The sequence below is a fragment of the Gobius niger genome (genome assembly GCF_951799975.1).
Source record: "Gobius niger genome assembly, chromosome: 21".
Lineage (NCBI taxonomy): Eukaryota > Metazoa > Chordata > Actinopteri > Gobiiformes > Gobiidae > Gobius > Gobius niger.
Window position 1 is genome coordinate 19,522,211 of NC_136872.1, and position 22,219 is coordinate 19,544,429.

Consider the following 22,219-nt stretch of genomic DNA (forward strand, 5'->3'; position numbering starts at 1 on the left):
ATTAACAATGCGAGAAATGCTGTGTTTTTATTGTGTATTTGTTTGAGTACTTTAACAGGTATTTGATCCCTTATCTGCATAATAATATTTCTCAAAATCATATTGGGGGCCAGAGGTTCTGTGCTGGAGGGCCGGATTTGGAGATTAAAAATACCTTTCTCTCTCTCTCTCTCTCTTCCCCCCTCCCCTCTGCACTCGTGTATGAACAGACACACATGGCGGGCTCACACGGGGAGGGGAACAGTGCCGCATTGTTTGGCGTTTCCTGCAGTAATCCAAGTATTCAGATCACAGCGGCTCCGTCATCCGCGCACTCTCCTCTCCTTCCCTTCTCTTTCCTCCCGAGTCCAATTCTCCCAGCACTGACAGACCGCATGCCTGTGGGGCCGAGGGGAAAGCGCTCGCGTCCGTCAAAACGGGATGGTTTCTGGCTCCTAAAACGTAGACCCCCCCCCCCCCCCCTCCCCTCCCCTGAAGAACATCACAACCGATGTTCTCTGATGTTTGCAGACGCAGCGTGAAAGTTTACTCGTCCGTTTGTGGTTTTGGGAAGACGTTGGGAAAACGTTTGCGCTCGTGACAGGGGATGATAGAAAATCTTCAACTCTGGTTTGGCTCTGAAAACGACTGAGGTGTAACGTGCCATTCTCGCTCGCTTGGGAGTAAAATGAGTCGTTTTCTTTTGATTTACAATTTGAGGAAATCCAAACGAGCCACTCCTAAGCGTTTATCTGCCGTGTTTTGTCTGGATATATATCTACTTATTGTTCCCAATTCACGATATGTGTTCTCTGTGAATCGGACTTGACTCACGTAAAGGAAACTGCATGATGAATTAGATTAAATGTGTTCTCTATTCAAGAGTCGCATTACGTCCTGTGGAGATGGACTACTGTATGCTGCCAAAGTAGCATATTTTCAACTGTTATGTTATCATTAATAGTAGTATTAAAGGGATATTTCAGGATTTTTGACATAGGGCCATGCAGTTCTTATATTTGAAGAGTTTCGTGGCGCTAGGCTAGTGCAAGGCTAGTGCATTTCTATGGTATCAGCTAGCCTGCATTAAAAACAGTCTGACCCGCTCCACAGAGCACCTGGAAAATCACTTATAACGCCGAACATTTATAACCATATAAATGTCTGTGTCGATAGAATAATGTTTTGAATATCACTGACCTTGTATCACATGAATGGTCGCATTTTGAGGGACTATTCTCTCGCAGATCACTCCGCCGCTGCGTAGCTTATACAACCACGAAGCTGATGCTGCTCAAATATAAGTTCTTTTAAATGCAAAATGATTCTATCGACACAGACATTTATATGGTTAGTCTGGTGTTATAAGTGATTTGCCTCAGGTGCACTGTGGAGCGGGTCAGACTGTTTTTAATGCAGGCTAGCTGATACCATAGAAATGCACTAGCCTTGCACTAGCCTAGCGCCACGAAACTCTTCAAATATAAGAACTGCATGAATTACAAAAAAAAAATATATCCAATAATCAGCAACACTCTGGATAAATTAGACCCTATGTTAGAAATCCTGAAATATCCCTTTAAGTTTTATGCAGGTATTTGTTTTGTTTTTTTAGAGATGCACCGGTGCATCTTTCGTGCTAACGATACCGATGCCGACTCTGGGGTTTGAGTATCTACCGATATCCGATTTTGACCCAGCCTTGATTCGTTTTTGTTAGCATGAGCATACTCCTGCTAACTAACCCAGTGACTGAATTCTCCAGATCCTTAGCTTTACAATGATACACAGCATGCCACTTAAATTTAGTTGGTGAAAGTTGTGTTGTTTAAGGCGTTGAAAGCCAAAACTAGTATCGGTTCATTATTGGATAATTGTAGCCGATTCCCGATATCGTATTTTTTCCAGTATTGGCACCGATATCTGATACCAGTATTGGCTCGGTGCATCCCTCATTTTTTTGTTTTATACATCAAAAATTCTCACCATACAAATGTAGTGTATCAACTCAGTGTATCAAATTTAAACCTGGTTTCATCCATTGTTCAGATTTCTTACGAATGACACTAAGGCAGTGGTGCCAAACTTATTTTGGGTCATGGGACGAAATACCTGCGGACTGAATGTGTCACAAGCATCAAAATGTGGTTTTAAAGGTGCATTATGCAACTTTTTTTGCAGAAAATAAGTTGATATTTGTGTGTATTTGACCTTTCAGTGGCCCAGCGGCTGTGTGGGCGGTTAACATGGCGCCTTTACTTTCCATCACTGTGGCCTCTGTGACGCTCCAGGACCAAATTGACTTTAGAGTTTCTGGTAAATGTAAAATGGGATTTTATTATCATTGTAATAAAGTCTCATTGAGGTTTGAAAACAATTGCACAATGTATTGGTTGGAAAATATAATTTATAGATTGAGAAATGCCCATAGGACCAGATCAAAACTCTGGAGGGCCACAGACTTGGCGTCCCTGCGCTAAAGTCAATCACATCATTGACAGTATAAATGATATTCGTCCTAATGTTACCCTGCATATAACTTATGCTCCACATGTCTTTTGTGATTTCTTACAGCTCGAATCTCTTCAAAAGACAGTGAGTTAGCCACAACCCAAACCTCGACCCCAACCCCAATAAAACACGATTTTAAAGCCTCGAACACTCTACGATACGTCTTTTTCTCAGTTTCACATGCAGCGTCTGAACTAACATAGTATTTTGACTCCGTTTTTAACAGCTCAGTGGAGGCTTACATCATGCGTGTTCAATGTCTTCAGCATGTGTCGTCCCGAGCTCGGACAGAAAACTCGCCCCGTGGAGCAGTTAGGATCCGAGAGGAGGTCAAAGTAACCGAAAGTGCTCCTCCGGGGACGGGGCAGTGGGGGTTTGGGAGGTCCTTTACCAGAAATGGACATGTGTTGCCGACTTAAAGCTGATGTTGTGATAGTTAAAGAGGTACGATTAAGTTTTATTAGATAGAGTAGCTCTCAGTCATCCTTAGAGGCAAGAAATATGGAAAAGTTTGTTTTTTAGTTAAAAAGATGGCTGCACCAGATTTAGCACTATGGTCATTTCCACCTGTATCTGTAACCCTATACTTACTTATCACTAAATATTAATATTATTATGCAAAACCATTCAGCTTCTAGAGTGTAGAAGAAAGTAGATGGTCGACATTTTGACCTTTTTTCTTCATTTAAGGTTACAGGATACAAGAAAAGTGGGATATTTTTGCAATATTTTACAAAACATTTTCAACACATTAAGGGAAAAAATAGGTTTTTTCAATCTTTGTTAAAATACACTTAAAATGACCTCATTTAGTACCATTAAAGAGTCAAAAATGGAACTAAACAGGGAAAATAATGACTTAAACTGAGCTTTCACACATTTTAAAGTTGCCATGTGATTTTGCTTTGTGTTTGCAAAAAATGTTACAAACCTCAACCCCTATAATAATATAAGGTAACACTTTAATTTACTGTACCTTGATACATTGTACCTAGCTAAATGTAGTGCAATGTAATGGGCTTTGTAACAATGTGTAATAACTTGTACCTATGGGTTAGATACACAATGGAATAATATGTATTTGTAGTTTGTAGGTACATAATGTATTAAGACATAACTCTAACCCTAACCTTAAAGCAGTACTAAGTAACTTGTTTACCTTAATAAATCCTTTCCGTAGTCCCTCTGGGGGTAAGACAAGTGTTAATGGGTCGATTTGGGGGTCGTTCATCTCCCCCTGGTGGCTCTGGCCAGAAAACCACAATTGCAACTTTCCCTGCACCGGGTTGGAGTCACCAATACACACTAATGGAATCACGAAGAAGAAGCTAACAGGCTAACAGGCAAAGCTAACTGCGGGCTAGCATCACTTAAACAATATTTACAGGCAAGTTCGAGCGAAAAAAGTTATCTCCATTGTGTAATTGGATGAACAATATCCCTCTGTCCCTTTGTCTTTTCTGTCAGCGTAGTATTTACTCTCACAGACAATTAGTGAGTAAAACAGTGCTACGAAACCTGCAGTGGTGCTTGTGGCCACTAGGGGCATGACTTACTTAGTTCTGCTTTAAGCCCTAACCCTATAGGTCTTGTGTCCTATTACATTATGTACCTCCAAGTAAGTAAGTAAGTGCTTTTTTTTGTCATTGTACAAACTGTGGGCCGACCTGACTTGAAGGTAAAAGTACATATACAAGTTATTCCATTGTGTATCTAACCCATAGGTACAAGTTATTACACATTGTTACAGAGCACAGTACTTTGCAATGTATCAAGGTACTGTAAAATGAAGTGATATCTAATACGATAATTTGAAATGGCACTTCCTGGTGAATAAATGTACTACGTAATATATTTGTCCGAGGACTTAGTACCCTTATGTAGTTTTCCATCCATTACACTTGCCGCATTACACTAGTTACAACAATCTGCTTTGAATTTGACTGAACTATCGAGTCTGGTAGTCCGTTTATTCTCAATTCATCTTTGTTGAGGTAGTTTGCCGTAAAACCGCGTGAGTTTTATCATTTCCGCTGCTGCGTTCGGCTGATCACCCGCCGCCTGCAGAAGGACATGGCAGAGTCTGTTTTCGCGCAGACGCCGAATGAGGTTTGCGGATTTGGCAGGAAAAAAAAAAGCTCGATTTTGGCTCGAAAGGTTTCCTCCGCTGTCATCTCCTCCACGATGAGTAAAGCTCTCCAAAAAATGACCGTGTGCATGGCTTGTAACGGGGTCCCGGGACGGCGGTGGTGGGGATTTCTTAAGGATAATTTCACGTGAAGGCGAGCCCAGATATGACACTATCCCTTTTGGACTCCAGCAGTTTGGAAGTAAAACCAGCAGGAAATAAATTTAAATGTCAGTGTTGCAAATTTCCATTAACGTTTGAAACAAGACTGAAAGATGAACGGCTAAACTAATACAAGAACATGGCCATGGGTTGCAACATTCCAGGGATTTTCAGACATTGTCCATGGGAATTAAAGGAACAGTGTTTCCATACTGAGATATGTTCTTACCTGAGCTTAGACGAGTTGATGCGTACCTGTCTGATCTTTACGCGTGCACTCAGTCAATGGAGATGCTTTTGGAGTATTACAGTATTACAATATAGAGTCTGTGCCTACGTGTCAGTCTGTACAGATTGTTCTATATCTTAGCTCTGTTCTGTTAAATGCAGCTCTGTGTCAGAATCAGGCCCCGCCCACTCCTCGCGCTGTATTGGCAGAGGTGGTAGTACTCAGGGTTGTTCCGATGTACGATATCATCATCCATCGTGATGCTACGCCCCTCTCTCTCTCTCTCTCTCTCTGCAGCTCAGAGTTTGACACCACGTGGTCTCACTTTGCTTTGCTTCGTACGGAAGCTAAACAGTTTTAAAATGACATGAGCGCATGGGTTTGGATAATTCTCACAAAGGCCCGAGAGAGAGGAGAGAAAGAGGCGCAGTGCAGGAGGTACGAGGTTACGAGGGAAGGAGGCAGGCACGACTTCAAAAACGTGAGCTACGACGCAAACGTCTTAATAATGTCCCGTTCACCCACTGTTTCTTAAACATTGCGTTAAAATTGAGCAAAAACAAATAATAAGCTCCGATTTACATTTGTATTTGTGTGATAAGAGCCTTGGTATTGAGGAGTAATAAGTCGTTTGTCTACTCACAAGTTTTAACACATTTGTTTTGCAAAATTCGTGCTCCATGACTCTGTTCAGATCATGTTTAGTTTAGATTTATTTATCCTGCAATCTCACATTTTTTCTAACATAAATAATATATAGCTTATATATTATATAGGCTATGTAAATGTATTTAAAAAATGCTTATAATCGTTCACTGTAAACATCGTCAACGGCCAATTAAGGGGACGTCGCCCTGCCCTAGTAGTGCTCAGTTACATGTAAGAAATTGTACTTCTTAGAGCAGTTTTATCCACAGTACTTTTGACTTCTACTTGAGTCAAATAATAATGTAAAGTTTCTGTACTCTTACTTGAGTAAAAACAATACTTTTTCCACTGTGAGTAAATATTTAAGCGGCAAATCCTTCATTTTGATCGATAGAATAGATGTGATGTCTTGTGCACCTTGTTCTTGAGAATTATTTAGTTTTTATGTGTTTTCATGCCATTTTCTTGGAATTTTCTTTGTAAATATCACGATGTCCACATGAGTTTATGTTTTGTTTCACACGATTTATGGCGTCATTGAAATAAATAAAACATTTTCGCTCTCCTCACAGTACTCAAGTAACATTTTCTCATTTTCTTTTACTTTTACTTGGGTAAAATCATTTCAAAGTAACGGCACTCTTACTTAAGTAAGTATTGGTGAGTGAGTATTGGTCACCGTTTGTCCCGCCGCTCATTAGAAAGAGAATGAACGACCTGAGACCGAGGTTCAGGAAAGCTGAGGGCCATGTTTAGTGTGTTGTCATGACGATATGGTCCTCACACTTCCTCTATGGGTCTGGGGCACATGTCAAATCATTGTTTACGGTTCAAAAACATAATGAATGTGTAACAAATAGTTAGTAAAAATGCTAAAATATTCTGTTTATAGTGTTTTTGAGTTCCCATTGAAAGCTATTGGAAAATATCTGGAAATGTATCAGGTATTTCCCACCCATTTCCAACCCTAATGGAACCACAAGGATAGTTCTTTAGAAGGTCTGATCTTTGTCATCACATCTTTGGTTTGATTGTGATTGTTTTCGTCCTCGGCCTTTAAAGTTGCGTTTTCACGGCGAGACGCATCAGCGATATCTGGAGTCACGAGATGCTAAGACCGCTAGAAATCTGTGGTATTTTGTGCCAAGCGTTTGCATGACCACAAAACCGTCCATTCAGCAAAAAGCGTCACTGTGGCACAACGAGGGAATAACAAAGACAGATAAAAGGGAAGCTAACCTAGTACTTCTACATACATAAGCATTTTGGATTAAAGATGGAAAATGTTATTCATGAGTTGCCTTTTTCCCTACTTGACTCGTCATGTTTACGCTAATGCACAAAAGAGAGGTTTATTTTAGCCCTGGCAGAGCTTAAAACTCTGAAGTCTTATTGCACTATTCCCTTGTGGTAAGTGCTGCATGAAATTAAATGAGTGTTATCCTATGAATGTTCAATCATGCCTAACTTTAAGTCTGTTATTAGTCATTTTGCAGGACAACATTTCGTGTAGCATTGCCTTAAGTGAATATAACAATGCACGCGTAGCTCTAGTTTCTCCACTTTTCAGCCAAAATCCAACTCTGCAGGAAATTACTGATTGTGCTGCGCGGATGGGTGTCTAATGTCGGCTCCCTGGCTCCGAAAACCGGTCAACGGATCCCTCAAAGACACAAATCCATGGCAGGATGGTGAAATAAGACAGGAACAAGGCTATAACCTCTCCAAACCCGTGCCAGGAGGGAGATTGATACAAAATGTTCATGAAAACCGGGGGGGGAACCAAAAAGTTGGAAGCGGCGAGTGAAATCGTGTTGGCGCGGTTCACCGACGGTGGAGTGTTTGGATCACAGTGGAGCCCCCGGCACCCGGAGAGCACGGAGAAGCCATCACGAAAAACCCCACAGGAAATGTAGCATAATTCGTTACACAAATCTATGCTGACCTCACACCTGCTTCCTGGAAGCTCCTCCATCTGCTCAACAGTTTAGAAGCGTCTATTTCCTGCAAAATGAGCTTTTTATTGTTAGTTTGGTCACAGCCTCATCAAAAACATACCTGCAAAACTAGGGATGTACCGATCCGATACTGGTATCAGATATCGGAGCCGATACTAGAAAAAATGCAATATCAGTCAGGTATCGGTTGGGGCTGAAAGATATATCATTATCGCATCAATAGCGAGATATGAACATTCAAGGTATTAGCATCGAAAAAAGCAAGATATAAATAGATTCTCACCAATAAAACTACACTCTTTTATATTATGATGTTTGTAGTATGTTGTATTGTATCGCGTCATTATTGAGATATCGGGCATGAATATCGAGATCCATATCGTTCAGCCCTGGTATCGGCTACAAGTATCTGATACTGGACCGATACTTGCTTTGGCTCTCAAGTTTTAACCTCCACATTTTCAATGCTGCAACTCACAACAGTATGCTAATGTTAGCGTCAGCCTATCAAAGCTGACATATTTCTTTATGTCAGTGAAAACATTGGCTCTTTTTAGACAATATTGATATCGATATTGGGCCTGATCATGTTTTGCGGGAGTGAAGAGCTATAGATGGGCCTCAGTTTGCCCACCTCTGTCTGTGTCATGTCCCCAGACACATCGCCGCTAAAGTTAGCTCTCCCGTCATCCCCGTTGGACGAGTCGTGTGCGGGAGTAGTTCTGTAGAAGTAGCAGCTTGTTTATCAGGACAGGTGCTTAATAGTGCAAGCTGAATCTTTGCTTATGGCTTTTTCTGGGCGTGTTACACCAACCACCATTTGTCTAGTGTGTGATTAAAAATGTGTTAATTCGTAAAAGGAATGTAGAAACTGAGTAAATTCAGTTTGCTTTGGTTTGGCTGTTACATGTTGCTCTAATCTGAGCACGGGCAGGTCCCACACCGGCTCAGGGGAAAGTCCTCCCTGTCCTGTAATGACTGACTCTGATACTCAGAGACATAGAGTGCCAGGGTTTAGAGTTTGCCTGTTTCACTGTTTCATGTTTCACGACGTGATGAACGCACTGTTCCAATGTTGGATTATGGGCTATAAAAATGTGGTGGACAGTTTTGTGTTTTACCAATAATGCATTTTAACTTCAGCAGTTGAAAAAGAAACAAAAAAGTGAACAAGGTAACTCAAAACTGTGTGAAAGACATGAAATAAGAAAAGATAAGATAAGCCTTTAACAATCTGACAATGGAGAAATTCACTTGTTTACATTCACTCTAAAGAAAAGCACTCAGGGTGTGCAGAACAGACAGGAAATGTGCAAGCAAGTGGTTGATAAAGTGACGCAGATACTGGGATTATTTCACATAGTTTTGCATAGAGGTTATTGCACATGAGTTACTTCACAGTAGTGTTGTCTTACAGCAGTGGGGATGAAGGACCTGCTCCTTCTTGCACTGAGGGTGCCTCAGTCTTCCACGGAAAGAGCTGCTCAGCTCCTCTACAGTCCCGTGCAGTGGGTGGGAGGTGTTGTCCATGATGGACGTGAGCTTGGCTAATACCCTCCTGTCCCTCACCTCCTCCACAGAGTCCAGGAGCCCAGGACGGAGCTGGCCCTCCTGACCAGCTTGTTCAGTCTGTTCTTGTCCCGCTCTGTGCTGCTCGGCCCAGCACACGGCAGCGTAGTAGAGTCAAGTACTCTTTTTTTTGTCTGGCGGACCCTTTGGCCCTTTCAGTGGTCGTCCGTGTACCCTCAATCCTAAGGGCTAAAATTCTTCCAAGACTAAACATCTTACTTCAAGACGTATCTCTTCCTTTAACCTTTGCGTGCATAGTGAGAATGCTTGGCTTCTTAGAAAGTGTTACCCACCATTTGTGTGCATAGTCTTGAAGTCGTAATCTCCACTGTTGATAATATTCTTTCTTCATAGTTTAGTTTAGCCGCTGGCCCCTGTCTAATGGCTCGGACTGTCTTCTCCTAATCTCTGTGCAGCCATGTATGCCGCCTTTATCTCCCCGACCGCACCAGTCTGCTCCGCTTCCCATAATAGATCAAAACCCTCCCTTCCAACCCTTGTCAAAACCTAATGGACGTCCTCATGGGCCCGCAACATTCGTCTCACTCACCAAGTTGGCCTTAATAACTTCGGATCTTTGAAGCAGAACCCGGGAGGATGTTTTCGCTTATTTTGCGCTGGCCCAAAATGTAGTCATGCATGTGCAAGAGCGACCCCAAAAATCGGAATGTTATAAACACAAGCAGACTCCTGAAATTCCCGTTGAGATCAGTGGGCTTTCTTTGTCAGCATGTTTACGGAGGGATATTGTTTGCAGATTGACCATGACAACCAACCAGACCTCCCTTTCTGTCAACGCAAAAGCTTGAAAACAACGAAACAATCCACAAGTGGAACGATGCTGAGTGATATTCTTGAGCGGGAATGTTCATAAGTTTGATACGCTGTTCATTCCAATCACCAAAAAGTAAACATTTTGAAAGATTGTCGAAGCTTAGCAAGTATCCATTTACTTTGTTCGTCTTTCGTAGGGTTTTCTTGTGTACTGTGCGAGCCCTCACAAGGCCACGACTCCAGGGCCTATCTCACCAGCCTGGAGACTAGTTGGAGACTAGAGACTTGCTGGAGATAAGGCAGTGTCTCCTTTTAGTCTTGGTGAAAATGGTTCGATTTCAGGTTCTGGCCTGGTCTTCGAGAGGTATACGCAGTTTCAAGGACGTATGTAGACCTTTCGGAGACCATGCCTAGACTTTACCGATATCGAACCTGTTCATTTTCACAGAGACAACCTGGAGACTCGCCTTATTGCCAGGGGCCGTATCGGAGACATCTCCATGAGTAGCAGCAACTCTAGTCTTCAACTCGTCTCCAGGCCGGTGAGAAAGGCCCTTTGTGTGCGCGGAATCAATCCGAGTTGCTAAGACTTCCAGCCTCGGCAGTCTCCGCAACTCTCTCCGGTCAGATAGACTCTTTAAAGTGGTTTCATGCGATACCAACAAAGTAAACAGAACATTCACGTGGAAAAGGACAGATCAAAGTTACAAATCGCTGTCAGAAATCAAGCTAATCCACTCCCTGCTGCTCCTTTCTGGATTTCTTTCCTCAGAAATCCAACAAAAGCAATAGTTGTTCCTGTCCAAGGTGAAATTTATTGTCCGTGTGCACAAATATCCTTTGTGATCCTCTGGCACACCGCTGTGTGTCTAGCGAAAATGTGTAGCTGGTTTTCTTCTGAAATTCGCCAGATTTGTTGTCCCTGGCTGGTGCCTGCATTTCTGTTTGGTTCATGTGATTCCCTGGTCTTGATCAGAGAGGGCCCACAGACTTCTTGAGGATTCTCTCCATTGTGCTGTACAGCCATGTCAACCAGAGCAGGAGTAAATAGAGCCATCAAGATTGATTCTGATGACATTTGATGTCTTTGCTGCACTGCGACCGTTCGAGATTCAACGTGAGCCGGACGAATCTTCTCAAACATGCTCTAAACCGAACTTTACCATTCCCCTTACGGAGCGTGACACAACAATGGCCTCGCTGTGAGTCAAGGCAGATGTTTAGGGGAGATTGCGATGACTAATTGGTTAAAGTGACGCTCAAAAATCCCCGAAGGTGAGCGTTAACCTGTCAGAGCGAACACCTGTCACAGAGGTATGCCGACCAACTTTAGCCTGCAGCTACGCTCCACTTAGCCGCTCTGGGAAAGGCTGCGCGAGGTGTCATTCTGTCACTGAAGAAGATTGGATTCAACACTTTTGACTTCCCAGGCTCGAGCTGCTTCAGACGTTTGTGCCTCTACGGCTTAATCACAGGCATATCAAGCAAAATCAAAAGCTTTTGATGGTGTTGCAATGTTGTTTCTGGGCTCAAAGTGTGCTGTCTTTTCTATACATGGACGTTATTTCAAAATTAAAGCCTAAAACACCAATGCCAAGAGGGTTTTTAAGCCTCATTCATGCGTACGTCCACTAACTGCAGCCGCTTGTCCTTTTGAATCTCATTAGTTCCACATTTTGCCCCCCTTGGAGCGGCGCATTCACTCAGATTCATTAAAATGGAAATGAGTCACTCTATTTGAGACACATGCCGAGACCGACACACAGACCTGGCCCCATGTCTGAATGAAAACCACTTCCAGGAAAGCGCCCCATCCTCTTTTTCCCGCTCACACCGACAATGGAGACTCGGATTGGGAACTTTGTAATGATCGAGGCTGTTTGTAGCTTCTAGGGGGGGCTGTGTTTGCGGGAAGTGAGAGATTTCTTTACATTTTGATCATCCCAAGCCGGGCCACGATAGTTTTTGAGCCACTGTAAGCGAATAAGTATGAGGATGATCCAGTATTTGGACTCCAGGACTGTCTCTTAGCCATTATAACCTTCCAAATCAGTGGTTCTATAACCTTTCCCACCAAGCAACGTCTCAATCATAAGTTATTTGACCTTTCGAAGTACGTCCAATCTCAGATTAAGATGAAAAAAGAACTAAACTGGGCCTAAAAAGGGTCTTAAGTTGATCAAAATAGATGAAGTTAAGTCTAAAGTGGATGTAAACTTCCTGATGAACTGTTTCATTGGTGCAAAACGAACAGAGAAGCACAATAACAGTTCACAAAGTTGAAAAATGTTCACTTAACCGTGCGATAAAACCACTTATTGTAATAATGTGCAGCACTTTAACAACAGCATATTATTAACCTCTTCACCCCCCACCTGAACTGGGCACATTTTCTCCAGTCTGACTTCACCCAAATCTAAAAGCTGCTTGGAAAAAAAGCTTCAATATAGCACCGAAAACGAGGATGAGAACGCAACAAAAACGTGACAAAAACTAAGCAAAAAAGAAAAAGCAACAAAGAAGCAATAAAAGAGCAATGGAAGAGCGACAGTTGGCTTTAGCTTTCAAATGATGCTCTCCAGTCGAGAAGCTTTTAGATTTGGGTAAAGCCGAATTGGAGAAAATGCACTCGATTAAAGGGATATTTCAGGATTTTTGACATAGGGCCTCATTTCCTAGTTATCCAGAGTGTTGCTGATTTCTGGATATATATATATATATATATATATATATATATATATATATATATATATATATATATATATATATATCTTTACTTCATGCAGTCCTCATATTTGAAGCGTTTATTGCGTTTAGTGCTAGGCTAGTGCATGTCTATGGTAACTAATAGCCTGCATTAAAAACAGTCTGACCCAAACACAGTGCACCTGAGGCAAATCACTGATAACACCAGACTACCGATATAAGTGTCTGTGTTGACTGAATAGTATTTGAAATATAACCATTTTGCATTTAAAAGAACAGTAGTTTGTTTACCTGCGGCCGCATTACTACACGTGGAATTCACAAAGGAGCTTTCAACAAATCAGATATGGCAACGTTTGGAGGACGGCATGATTTTGAAGAGGTTTTTAATAAAGCCTACTAGTTACCATAGACATGCACTAGCCTAGCATTAGCCTAGCATCACTAAACTCTTCAAATATAAGGACTGCATGAATTAAAAATATATATATCTGCAGAAATCACCAACACTTTTGATAACTAAGAAATGAGGCCCTTTGTTAAAAATGACAAAGCCTTTATCCACTCAGAAATAGTGTTACAATTACTGCTCCAAACTTTAACATGTTTAAACAACAAGCCAGAAGCGTTTTCCTAATAGCTATCAAGTTTAATACAAATGCTTTGTTAGTGCAGCTTTGTTAGACAATTACGTGGGAATTTACAACATTTTGACTTGTTATTACAAAGTGCGGCTTGACATTTGTACTTTCCCAGGAAAAGACCAAATCTGGAGAACTCAGCGAGCGTGAAGTCGAAGGAGTTTCTGAAACATCCCGAGTCGGTCCTCATTAACTGAATGTAAACAGAGGTGAATGGGGAGATGGAGCTGAGGGTGTTGTAGAATCATTAGTTTGGTTTTCAGAGCGGAACGTGCCCAGTGCCTCCCTCAAACCCAGATCGGCTATAAAACTGTTCCCACAAAGCTTTATATCCTACAGTAATGGACCTGCAGCACTTGAAGCGCAAAGGCTAGATTTACTTTTTCTGAAGGTTACGAACAAAGCGTTTGGCTATTTCGCTCCTTAACATCTCAGTTTTAATCACAAAGTAAAAAAAAAAAAAACACACCTATTCTTTACAATGCTTATTTTTTGATGTTTTGTGGAGTAGCGCTCCCTCGTCTTACACATGCGTAGCCGTATTCATTCATAATTGACGTATTTTGTATCCACGACGTCATTTCTTTTCTGGGAGACAGCTGTGGCTAAAAATGTATTGAAATATACATAGACGACCCGTTCTCTCAAATGAGATTGGGGGATTTTTGAATATCTAATTGCCTGATTTTATTGAGCTTTGAACCATTAAAACAACTAGATTTTTTACTGTTTGTTTGTTTTACTTATATATTATATTATATTATAGCTCAGGGCTGTGCAATTAATCGAAATTCAATTACAATTTTGATTATTTCACTAAACTATTACAAAATTTGCATGATCGGAAAAAACGAAAAAAAAAAAAAGTCTTCAAAATTATTATAATTATTGTTTTTTTTTGCAAAGCGGACTTGCATTATCTCAGGCCGCTGGGATTATTTTCCCTTCGCATTTCACTGGCCATGGCTCGTGCTTTTGCCTGACATAAAAACAAACTGCACTGTGCGATGATGTCATGAGGCCGCGCTGCTCAGTTTGCTTGAGCAGGTGTGAGGGCTGGCCAGCAGGGGGCAGGTGTGAAACAGAGGCCTCTCCTTAATCGAGGCAAACTTGAAATCATTTGTACTTTTATGACTGTTCACAAAACAGAAAATAGTTTTTTGATTAATAAATAAATAAAGATAAAATAAAGATATACTTTTTTTTAAAAGGCAACAAATAGTCGGGATTTCAATTATGAAATACTGAAATAATAATCGTGATTATTATTTTTTCAATAGTCGAGCAGCCCTAATATAGCTTATTGAAAAGCTAAAAACTCGAATCAAAAATCCCCTCTGAAATGAATCTTTGTAACCATCGTTGCAACAAATTAAAACCAGACATTTAAACCTGGTTCAATTTTGTCACTGAAGATATATGAACTCTTTATATTCAAGTTTTGATGCTTTTGGTCATGAAGAATTTAAAGGGAAAAAGAAGTGAAACACAAGATATGGGAGGAAGACATATAAACATTGGTTAAAAATGGTGGAAAAAATGAGAAAAACTTTGAAAGCATTTTTCGGCCCTTTTGTAAATTAGTTAAAGGACGTTTCTTGGTTGTTTCACCTCAAATAAATGATACAAATGGAGGGAAAAGGAATAAATCAACTTCATTAATCTGTTTATGGTTCTATATGACAAATATTATAGGTATTGAAAAAAGTATTGTTCAGGTATATATCGAAAGCCTGGTATCGTTAAAGTAGCCCGCCCTAGTGCAGGACATCTTACTCACGTCTCCTGCTCTTGTGTGCAGAGTAGACTCCATACTTTCTGCAGTTACAGGAGGACTTGTGTTACAGTTCAGTGCTGGTGTAGAGGATGTGCCAGGAGCGAAGAGCTACATGTGATACGCTTTTATTCACAACACCCGGAAACTCACCGCGGGGAAAGTCCAGGCATGTTCGCCGAGCAGCAGAGTTTGGACACATGTGAAAACCGGCACGTTTGGGTGAATTCAAAACATTTATGGGGTTTAAAAGGCGAGTTATGATGTTTAAAAGGCGAGTTATGATGTTTAAAAGGCGATCCGAGTCATGGTTGTGTTTGCAGATGTGAAGTCAATGGCTTCAGTCGCTCCAGCGTGATGTTAAGTTGTTGCCAAAATGTGTTTAATACCAAATACAAGCTCACATGGGGTATGACAATAGTTAACACAACATTAAGAGAATACACAATAATAAGAATAAAGAAGTACAAATGAGTGACAAGGTGAACTAAAGAGACAAAGTGAATTTAACAACAGCCAAAAGATAAATATTTAACAAAAAATTACACTTTCTTTTAAAGCTGATTCATATTGGTTACATCATGGGTGTCAAACTCATTTTGGGCCGCATATAATAGAGATTTTTTTTCTAAATCTACTTAACTGTAGCTTCATTAATAACAACAGCTTACACTTGTATTGCACTTGTATTGCCACGTGGCTGTATAATGTGTTGTTCATATCCTAAGCTCTTCTTATGTCAGTGCCCTCTGCTGGACACGCGTGGAATTCTTCTCTTTTTTAAATTTAATGCCCCCTAGTGGCTGGAATGATCATTCTGGTTATTCTTTTAAAATTCATAACTCCGCACAGGAATGTACTTTTTTTTTTAGATTCTCTCGAATTTTTGCTCTACAGGGCAGGGGCCAGATTAAATCATCATCTGATCCGGCCCGCAGGCCGTATGTTTGACACCCCTGGCTAACATGGTAGACATACTTCTATCAATAGGAAGATTGCTTTTGTTTGTTGCCCTTTTGCTGCGTTTTTGTCCCACATTATCGTCACTTTTTTGTTGCATTTTCCTTCTTTTTTTCATCACTTTTCTGTTGCTCTTTTTTGCTGCATTTTTGTTGCTATTTTAACACTTTTTTCAAGAAGCTTTTACATTTGGGTAAAGCCAAATCTGGAGAAAATGTACTCGGTTCAGGTGGGGGTTAAGAGATTAAGAGCCGACAGATATGATCTTGTTTACAAAGAAAGGAAGATCATTAAGCGATTGCACGCCGGTGGGGAAGAGGATTTTTCCGTTCAACGGGCCAGAAGTGTAATAATAACGGCGGTGGAGACTTCACTGTCTTGCTGTGGAGCTGCTGTAGAACATTTAAATTTAGTCAAGCCTGAGTTTTGCCAATTTTCCTGGAAATGTTAGAATCACTTATGAAAAATCTTTGTTGATACTGATCTCCAGTTCAGCGATAGAAACCAGTTGAGATGTAATGTTATAAGGACAAACGGTTCAGGTCCAGTACTCTGCCTCTTGCTCTGGAGACGGGACGGTTCCTCTAGGTTGTTTGTGTCAGTCAATTGATATTGACATCCATAGAGTATTACAGCATATTATTGTCTTTGTTGTAATAATTCTCATGTGTTTTTGTGTGCTGTTGTAGGTGCGGAGTCAAGGAGTGACGGAGGAGCTGAAGTGCCTGAGTTTACTGAACGTCCTGGATAAAGACCAGGACATCCCGGACCAGCTCACGCAGCTGTTCGGGGAGCCCTGCATCAAATTGGCCGAGGGCATCAAAGCCTACATCTCTAAGGTAATACTGCTAATGCTAATGCTAATGCTAATGCTAATGCTAATGCTATTGCTCGGACACAAGTGGCTGGCAATGAATTTGTGCAATCGATTGAAGGATGGGGAGTAGTGTTGTTGAGATGTGCTGATTTTGTCGTTCCAATGACTATGAATGATCTCTCTATGTGTGGAAGATGTCTGAAGTTGCTGAATTAACTAGGGCAGCAAAGGACTACATTTTATTTGACAGCGGAATAGTTTTGAATCATTTCGCAGATGAGGAAAAGGTGCTAGAAGTGTTTGTTGACCCTCAGGCTTCCCTCTTTCTGGACTTTCAAATGCAGGTTTAATCATTTTTACACACTTAAAACCGAGGCCGACCAATATGGGTTTTTCTAAGGCCTATGCTGATATTTTGAGATGTTAATTGGCCGATACCGATATGCTCGGCCGATATTTTTGACCAATTTTTCCAAATGTCTGTTGTACAATCCTGTAGAAACACATACTTGGCCGCTCCAGCACTGGCTGATTTTATTTTATTACTTTAGATAATCCAATCATAGTTTCTGTCCCAGCTTTGATTAGTTGTCTTTAGCATTAGCATATTGTTATTAGCCGCGGCATTTTGTGTGGCGATCAAAAATACAATAGGGGAAGTTAAAACTAGCTCAGTGATTGAATTCTCCAGATTCTGCACTTCAAAATTACACTCAGCATGTCCATGTTGACTGAGGTTTAGTGAAACTTGTGTTTAACAAACTTGAAGCTAACCAGTTTTCATTGCGATGCTTCTCACCTCCCCTGAGGCCTTCAAAGCCCGAACTTTGCTCTTTCCAGAGCAAAAAACGTGAAGTCTATCATTATCGGTCCCAGAAATATCGGCTTATTTCGGTGCTAGATCGGCCGATAGCCAATTGACCACCCAATATATCTCTTCCTCTACTTATAACTTCAATAACAATTGTTTTAGTAAGAGGTTTCATGGTTTAAATCTGTTTCTCTGTGTGACCCTCCACTAAGAGTTGGTATATTATGTTTTTTGCAGGTATTTGGTAATAATCTCACACATCTTTATCACTATCTTACACTTCTTTGGTTAGAAAATGCAATATTGAACTAAAACAGCTGAAACTTCCTGATTCTCGCACGTTTCCCCCGTCTTCTGGCTTTCCTTCGCTGTACAGCAGTTTCAATAAATAGTCCTGGATTCATAGGACCTCAGGAGGAGCTTTCTGGGAGCTGTGTGAAGCTCCAAAAATCACTCAAAGATGCGCGAGTGGGTTGACACACAGCTCCAGGTCTGTTTTTGGTCAGAGCACAACTTTGTAACACAATAAAACGCTCCAAAAAGTCGATTTTTCTAGAATACCCCTCCTTTAATGATGATAAAACTTTGCGTCACCACAGCAACCGGGGATATGGCTGATGCCCAACTACAACATAACGGAACTATGAGGCTTTTGGGTAAAGCGTGGCTCCCAAAATGTGAAGTTTTGGTGCGACAAATGATTCCAGTAGTCGTATGTAACTCTTCATCGAAATCCCAGCTTTCGACACTTGAGTTATAAAATATCCATCAGTTCAGTCTTAATCAAAGCATCCAGTTCACTTGACCCAAGCTCCAATGATCTGTGAACCATCTGTGCGGCTTGACAATACGAGATTAATTGATATAATTTATCACTGTGATAGAAAACCACTGGGGCACCCAAGGGACACCGCACAATCCAATAACTCTCCTGAAGACACATGCTTTGAATTAGACGGATGTTATTAGCTTGGTCTTATTGGACGCAGATAAAGCAGGTTTGTTTTGTTTCGTTGCGATCTTTTGGAGCTCGTGCGGTCACCGAATTATCAGGAGTTGCTTAATCAAAAGGTAAAGATGGTTGAAAAGCTTTTTGACGGATGGAGTGGAAAAAAGTATTTGGAAGAGCTGCGGTGAAGCTAAAGCTGAGGAACCGGACACTTCATTTGTCAAAGGCCGGTTTCACAAAGTGTTCTTCCACTCAGGGCCACCGAGGAATCAATACGGGACATTTCAAACATATTTTACAGATAGATTAACTTCAGGTGATAGACAATGTGCTTTAAAGCAGCACTAAGTAACGTGTTTACCTTAATAAATCCTTTTCGTAGTCCCTCTGGGGGTAATACAAGTGTTTATGGGATGATTGGAGGGTCTTTCATCTCCCCCTGGTGTCTCTGGCCAGAAAACCATGTTTGCAACTTGACTGCCACCAGACCGGAGCCACCAATACACACTAGTAGAATCGCGAAGAAGAAGCTAACATGCTAACGGGAAAAGCTAACTGCGGGCTAGCACCACTTTAAACAGTATTTACAGCCAAGTTTGAGTGAAAAAAATTATTTCCATTGTATAATTGTGTGTACAATATCCCTCTGTCCCTTTGTCTTTTCTGTCAGTGTAGTATTTACTCTCCAAGACAATTAATAAGTAAAAAAAATTGCAACTTGCTACGACTCCTGCAGTTGTGCTTATGGCCTCTAGGGGCAAGAGTTACTTAGTTCTGCATTAACTATTGGTCTACTTTGGTGGTAAAGGAGAAAGTGTTGAAAGGAATTGCGTTTCTTGGAGTTGAAGGGGTGAACTTTGGAGCAGTGAAGGAAATGTTGTTTGTAACGTAATTGTGCTTGAAATGTGGTATTTGAATGTGGCGTTGTGTAGGCTCTCAGTCATACAGGAGTTGTCTATCTTCAAGGAAGGTTCTTGAGTCGTCTCTGTAGTTGAAGTGTCGAATGTTTCGCCTCTGATCCAAAAGACTTCGTCAGCACATTAAGGTTCAGTTCAGCAAGCAGACTATATATAGACCACAAGGAGGAGTTTCACTTGGCTAAGTCCCTCCCCTCCATTACATGTTTTGTCTTAACCCCCACCTGAACCGTTTGGCTTTACCCAAATCTAAAAGCTTCTTGAAACATGGTGGCAAAAAAGGAACAAAAATTAGAGGAAAACGTGAAGATAGAAATGTGACACAAAAGAGCAACAAAAAAGGGATTTAAAAAAATACTAAAATGAAGAAGGTGTGACGAAGAGCAATAGAAAAGTGACAAAAAGTGATGAAAATGTGAAAAAAATAAATCAAACAGAAGCACAAGGGAAAAAAAATCAAAAAAGCGTGTTGTTGCTGTGTAATGCAAGGAAAAGGATTTATTTAGATGAGTTTTGTCGGTCTTGGCTTTCAAATGAGACGTTCACTGGCCTATAGGCTGTGACCTGGAGAAGCTATGCTCGGTTAAGGCAGGGGGGTAAGAGGTCTTTGTAGTTCTAAGTCCTGACAACCTAGCACACCCCTGAGTTTCAATCTGAATGGTCCTAATCTCAGATGATCATTGCTCATTACCTGCCTCTTGATCTGTCCTGGGCCGAGTTTCAGCGAAGAAGACAGTTATAACAGGAGGACAAATGAAATCTAAGCCCGCCGTTCCTGTTCTTCTTTCACTCCTCGTTCAAACCAACGTTTTTCTTTAGATACAATTTTGACCTCAAGTGTTTTTCTAACATGGTATTGATGTGATGAACTTGAAAACCGCAGCTGTAGTCCACACGTAAAAGGTCCTTTTCTTTTGGGCGAATGAGTGCAAAATATTGGCATTTCCGAAGGCAACCTCAGCTGCCCCGGCACATTTTTATGTCCCGTTGAAAGTACGTGGAGAACGACCCGGCGTCCTCTCTCAGAAGTGAACAGACGAGCGATTTCTTTACGTCTCGCGTTTTTGAGCCGTGACTGAAATTAACGAGCCGTCCTCTTCTGCCGCATGAAGAAGCCATCAGTCGACTTTCCTCGTGCGTCCCGGCGGGCACCGAGTTTATGAAGCGGAGTCACATGCCTTCCAGGACGCGGCCAGACTAAATAGAGGCTGTATTGGATGAGTCACGTTGAGAAGATATTGACTTGGCTTTGAGAGAGAGAGAGAGAGACAGACAATCGGCAGCCGGGCTCCATATGTGCACACATGTTGAATCAGCGTGAAAATGGCATGACTGCAGGAAACTGTGCCTCTCAAACCCCCCCTCCCTCGCCCCGCCACACACACAAAGTCATTCATAACCAAAGACTGGAGTCATCTCCTCGTAGACATGGCCTGCAGCAATGTCCGGCGTCGCAGAAAGGGGATTCTCGGACTTTAGTGGATGTGAATATTGGAATCATATGGCAATGAAACGCATTATTAGAATGAAATGTGCCATTGTTGCATAAACTTTATATGAAAGGCTTGAGATGTGATTGTTTTGGAGATAAGAATACAGTTTTCCCAAGCGGGTCTAATCTGATGAAGTCCTGCTTTGGGCCGGGTTAAGTCCTCGTCTCCGCGTAACCCCCGCCAGAACCACCGTAGGTCTTAGCTTTCAAATGAGGAGTTACACTGACCTATAGGCTGTAACATTTTAGGTATGGGTAAAGCTGAACCAGAGAAGTTGTACTTGGTTATAGATACAGACGGCATCGCTGGAATCGCTCATATATGCTCATGTTTGAAAACAGTGAAGGGGGAAAACAATTTGGAGGAAAATCTAATCTTTCTCTCATTATTTAAAAACGATTTTAACAAACGCTGGATTATGAATATAGTTTTCTACTAAATAAAGACCTGAACAATCTGCTGTGAATAAACAACCATATGGACCCGATTTAGACTTTTTTTTGTATAAATAAGGGCTAAAAAGAGTGGAAAATTGGGTTTCCCAAAAGATTCTGTTTCCCTTCTATGATGAGTTAGCCTGGTTTTACCAGACCCTCGTACTCATTTCGTACAAGGGTCTGGATCTTCACAATTGAGCTCCGTTATCAGGTGGGAGGGGTGAACTCCTTTGAAACGATTGGATCAGATTTCGCTAGTGACGTATGTACAAGCTATCATAACTCTTGGGGACATTCCTTGCGCATTCCAGTGCTTCAATTTCTGGATATCCGAGCCAGAACAGATCGAAGAGCTTCCTTTACTTTTGTATTCACCGCCATTGCCAAACTACAACCAGCAAATGTGGCGCAAATGCTTGACGTCACCTACAAGCCCCGCCTCCCCCGCTCGCTGAATGGTAGATTGAAATTCAACCAATGTAACGCGGCCACTGAGATCAGACCCAGTACATGTAGGGAAATGATAATTGACCGGAGTTTACGGATGGCTAAGGCCAGGCTAATGATGAGCTGCCGTCTGTATCTATTGTGGGGGTTAAGAGGTTAAGGCCCTGTCCACACAAAATGAAGCCCAGGACTAAAGAAGAGTGGAAGAGTGCCGTATATCACTATCTACAGTTCTATTTTCTTTGGAAGTTCCACAGGCCTGAATCAATCCATGTGGACGCACCCATTTACTGAGCTGGCTCTGTGTTT

The 22,219-nt window shown here is 41.4% G+C and overlaps 1 protein-coding gene across 1 annotated transcript in view; it reads left to right on the forward strand.

Moving 5' to 3' along the window:
- Positions 1-22,219, forward strand: part of tnfsf10l (TNF superfamily member 10, like) — a 139,467-nt gene that overhangs the window by 49,428 nt on the left and 67,820 nt on the right. The window contains exon 2 of the mRNA XM_079579964.1: positions 16,729-16,878. Within this exon, the coding sequence (XP_079436090.1) occupies positions 16,729-16,878 (150 nt within the window). The remainder of the gene's footprint in view (positions 1-16,728; positions 16,879-22,219) is intronic.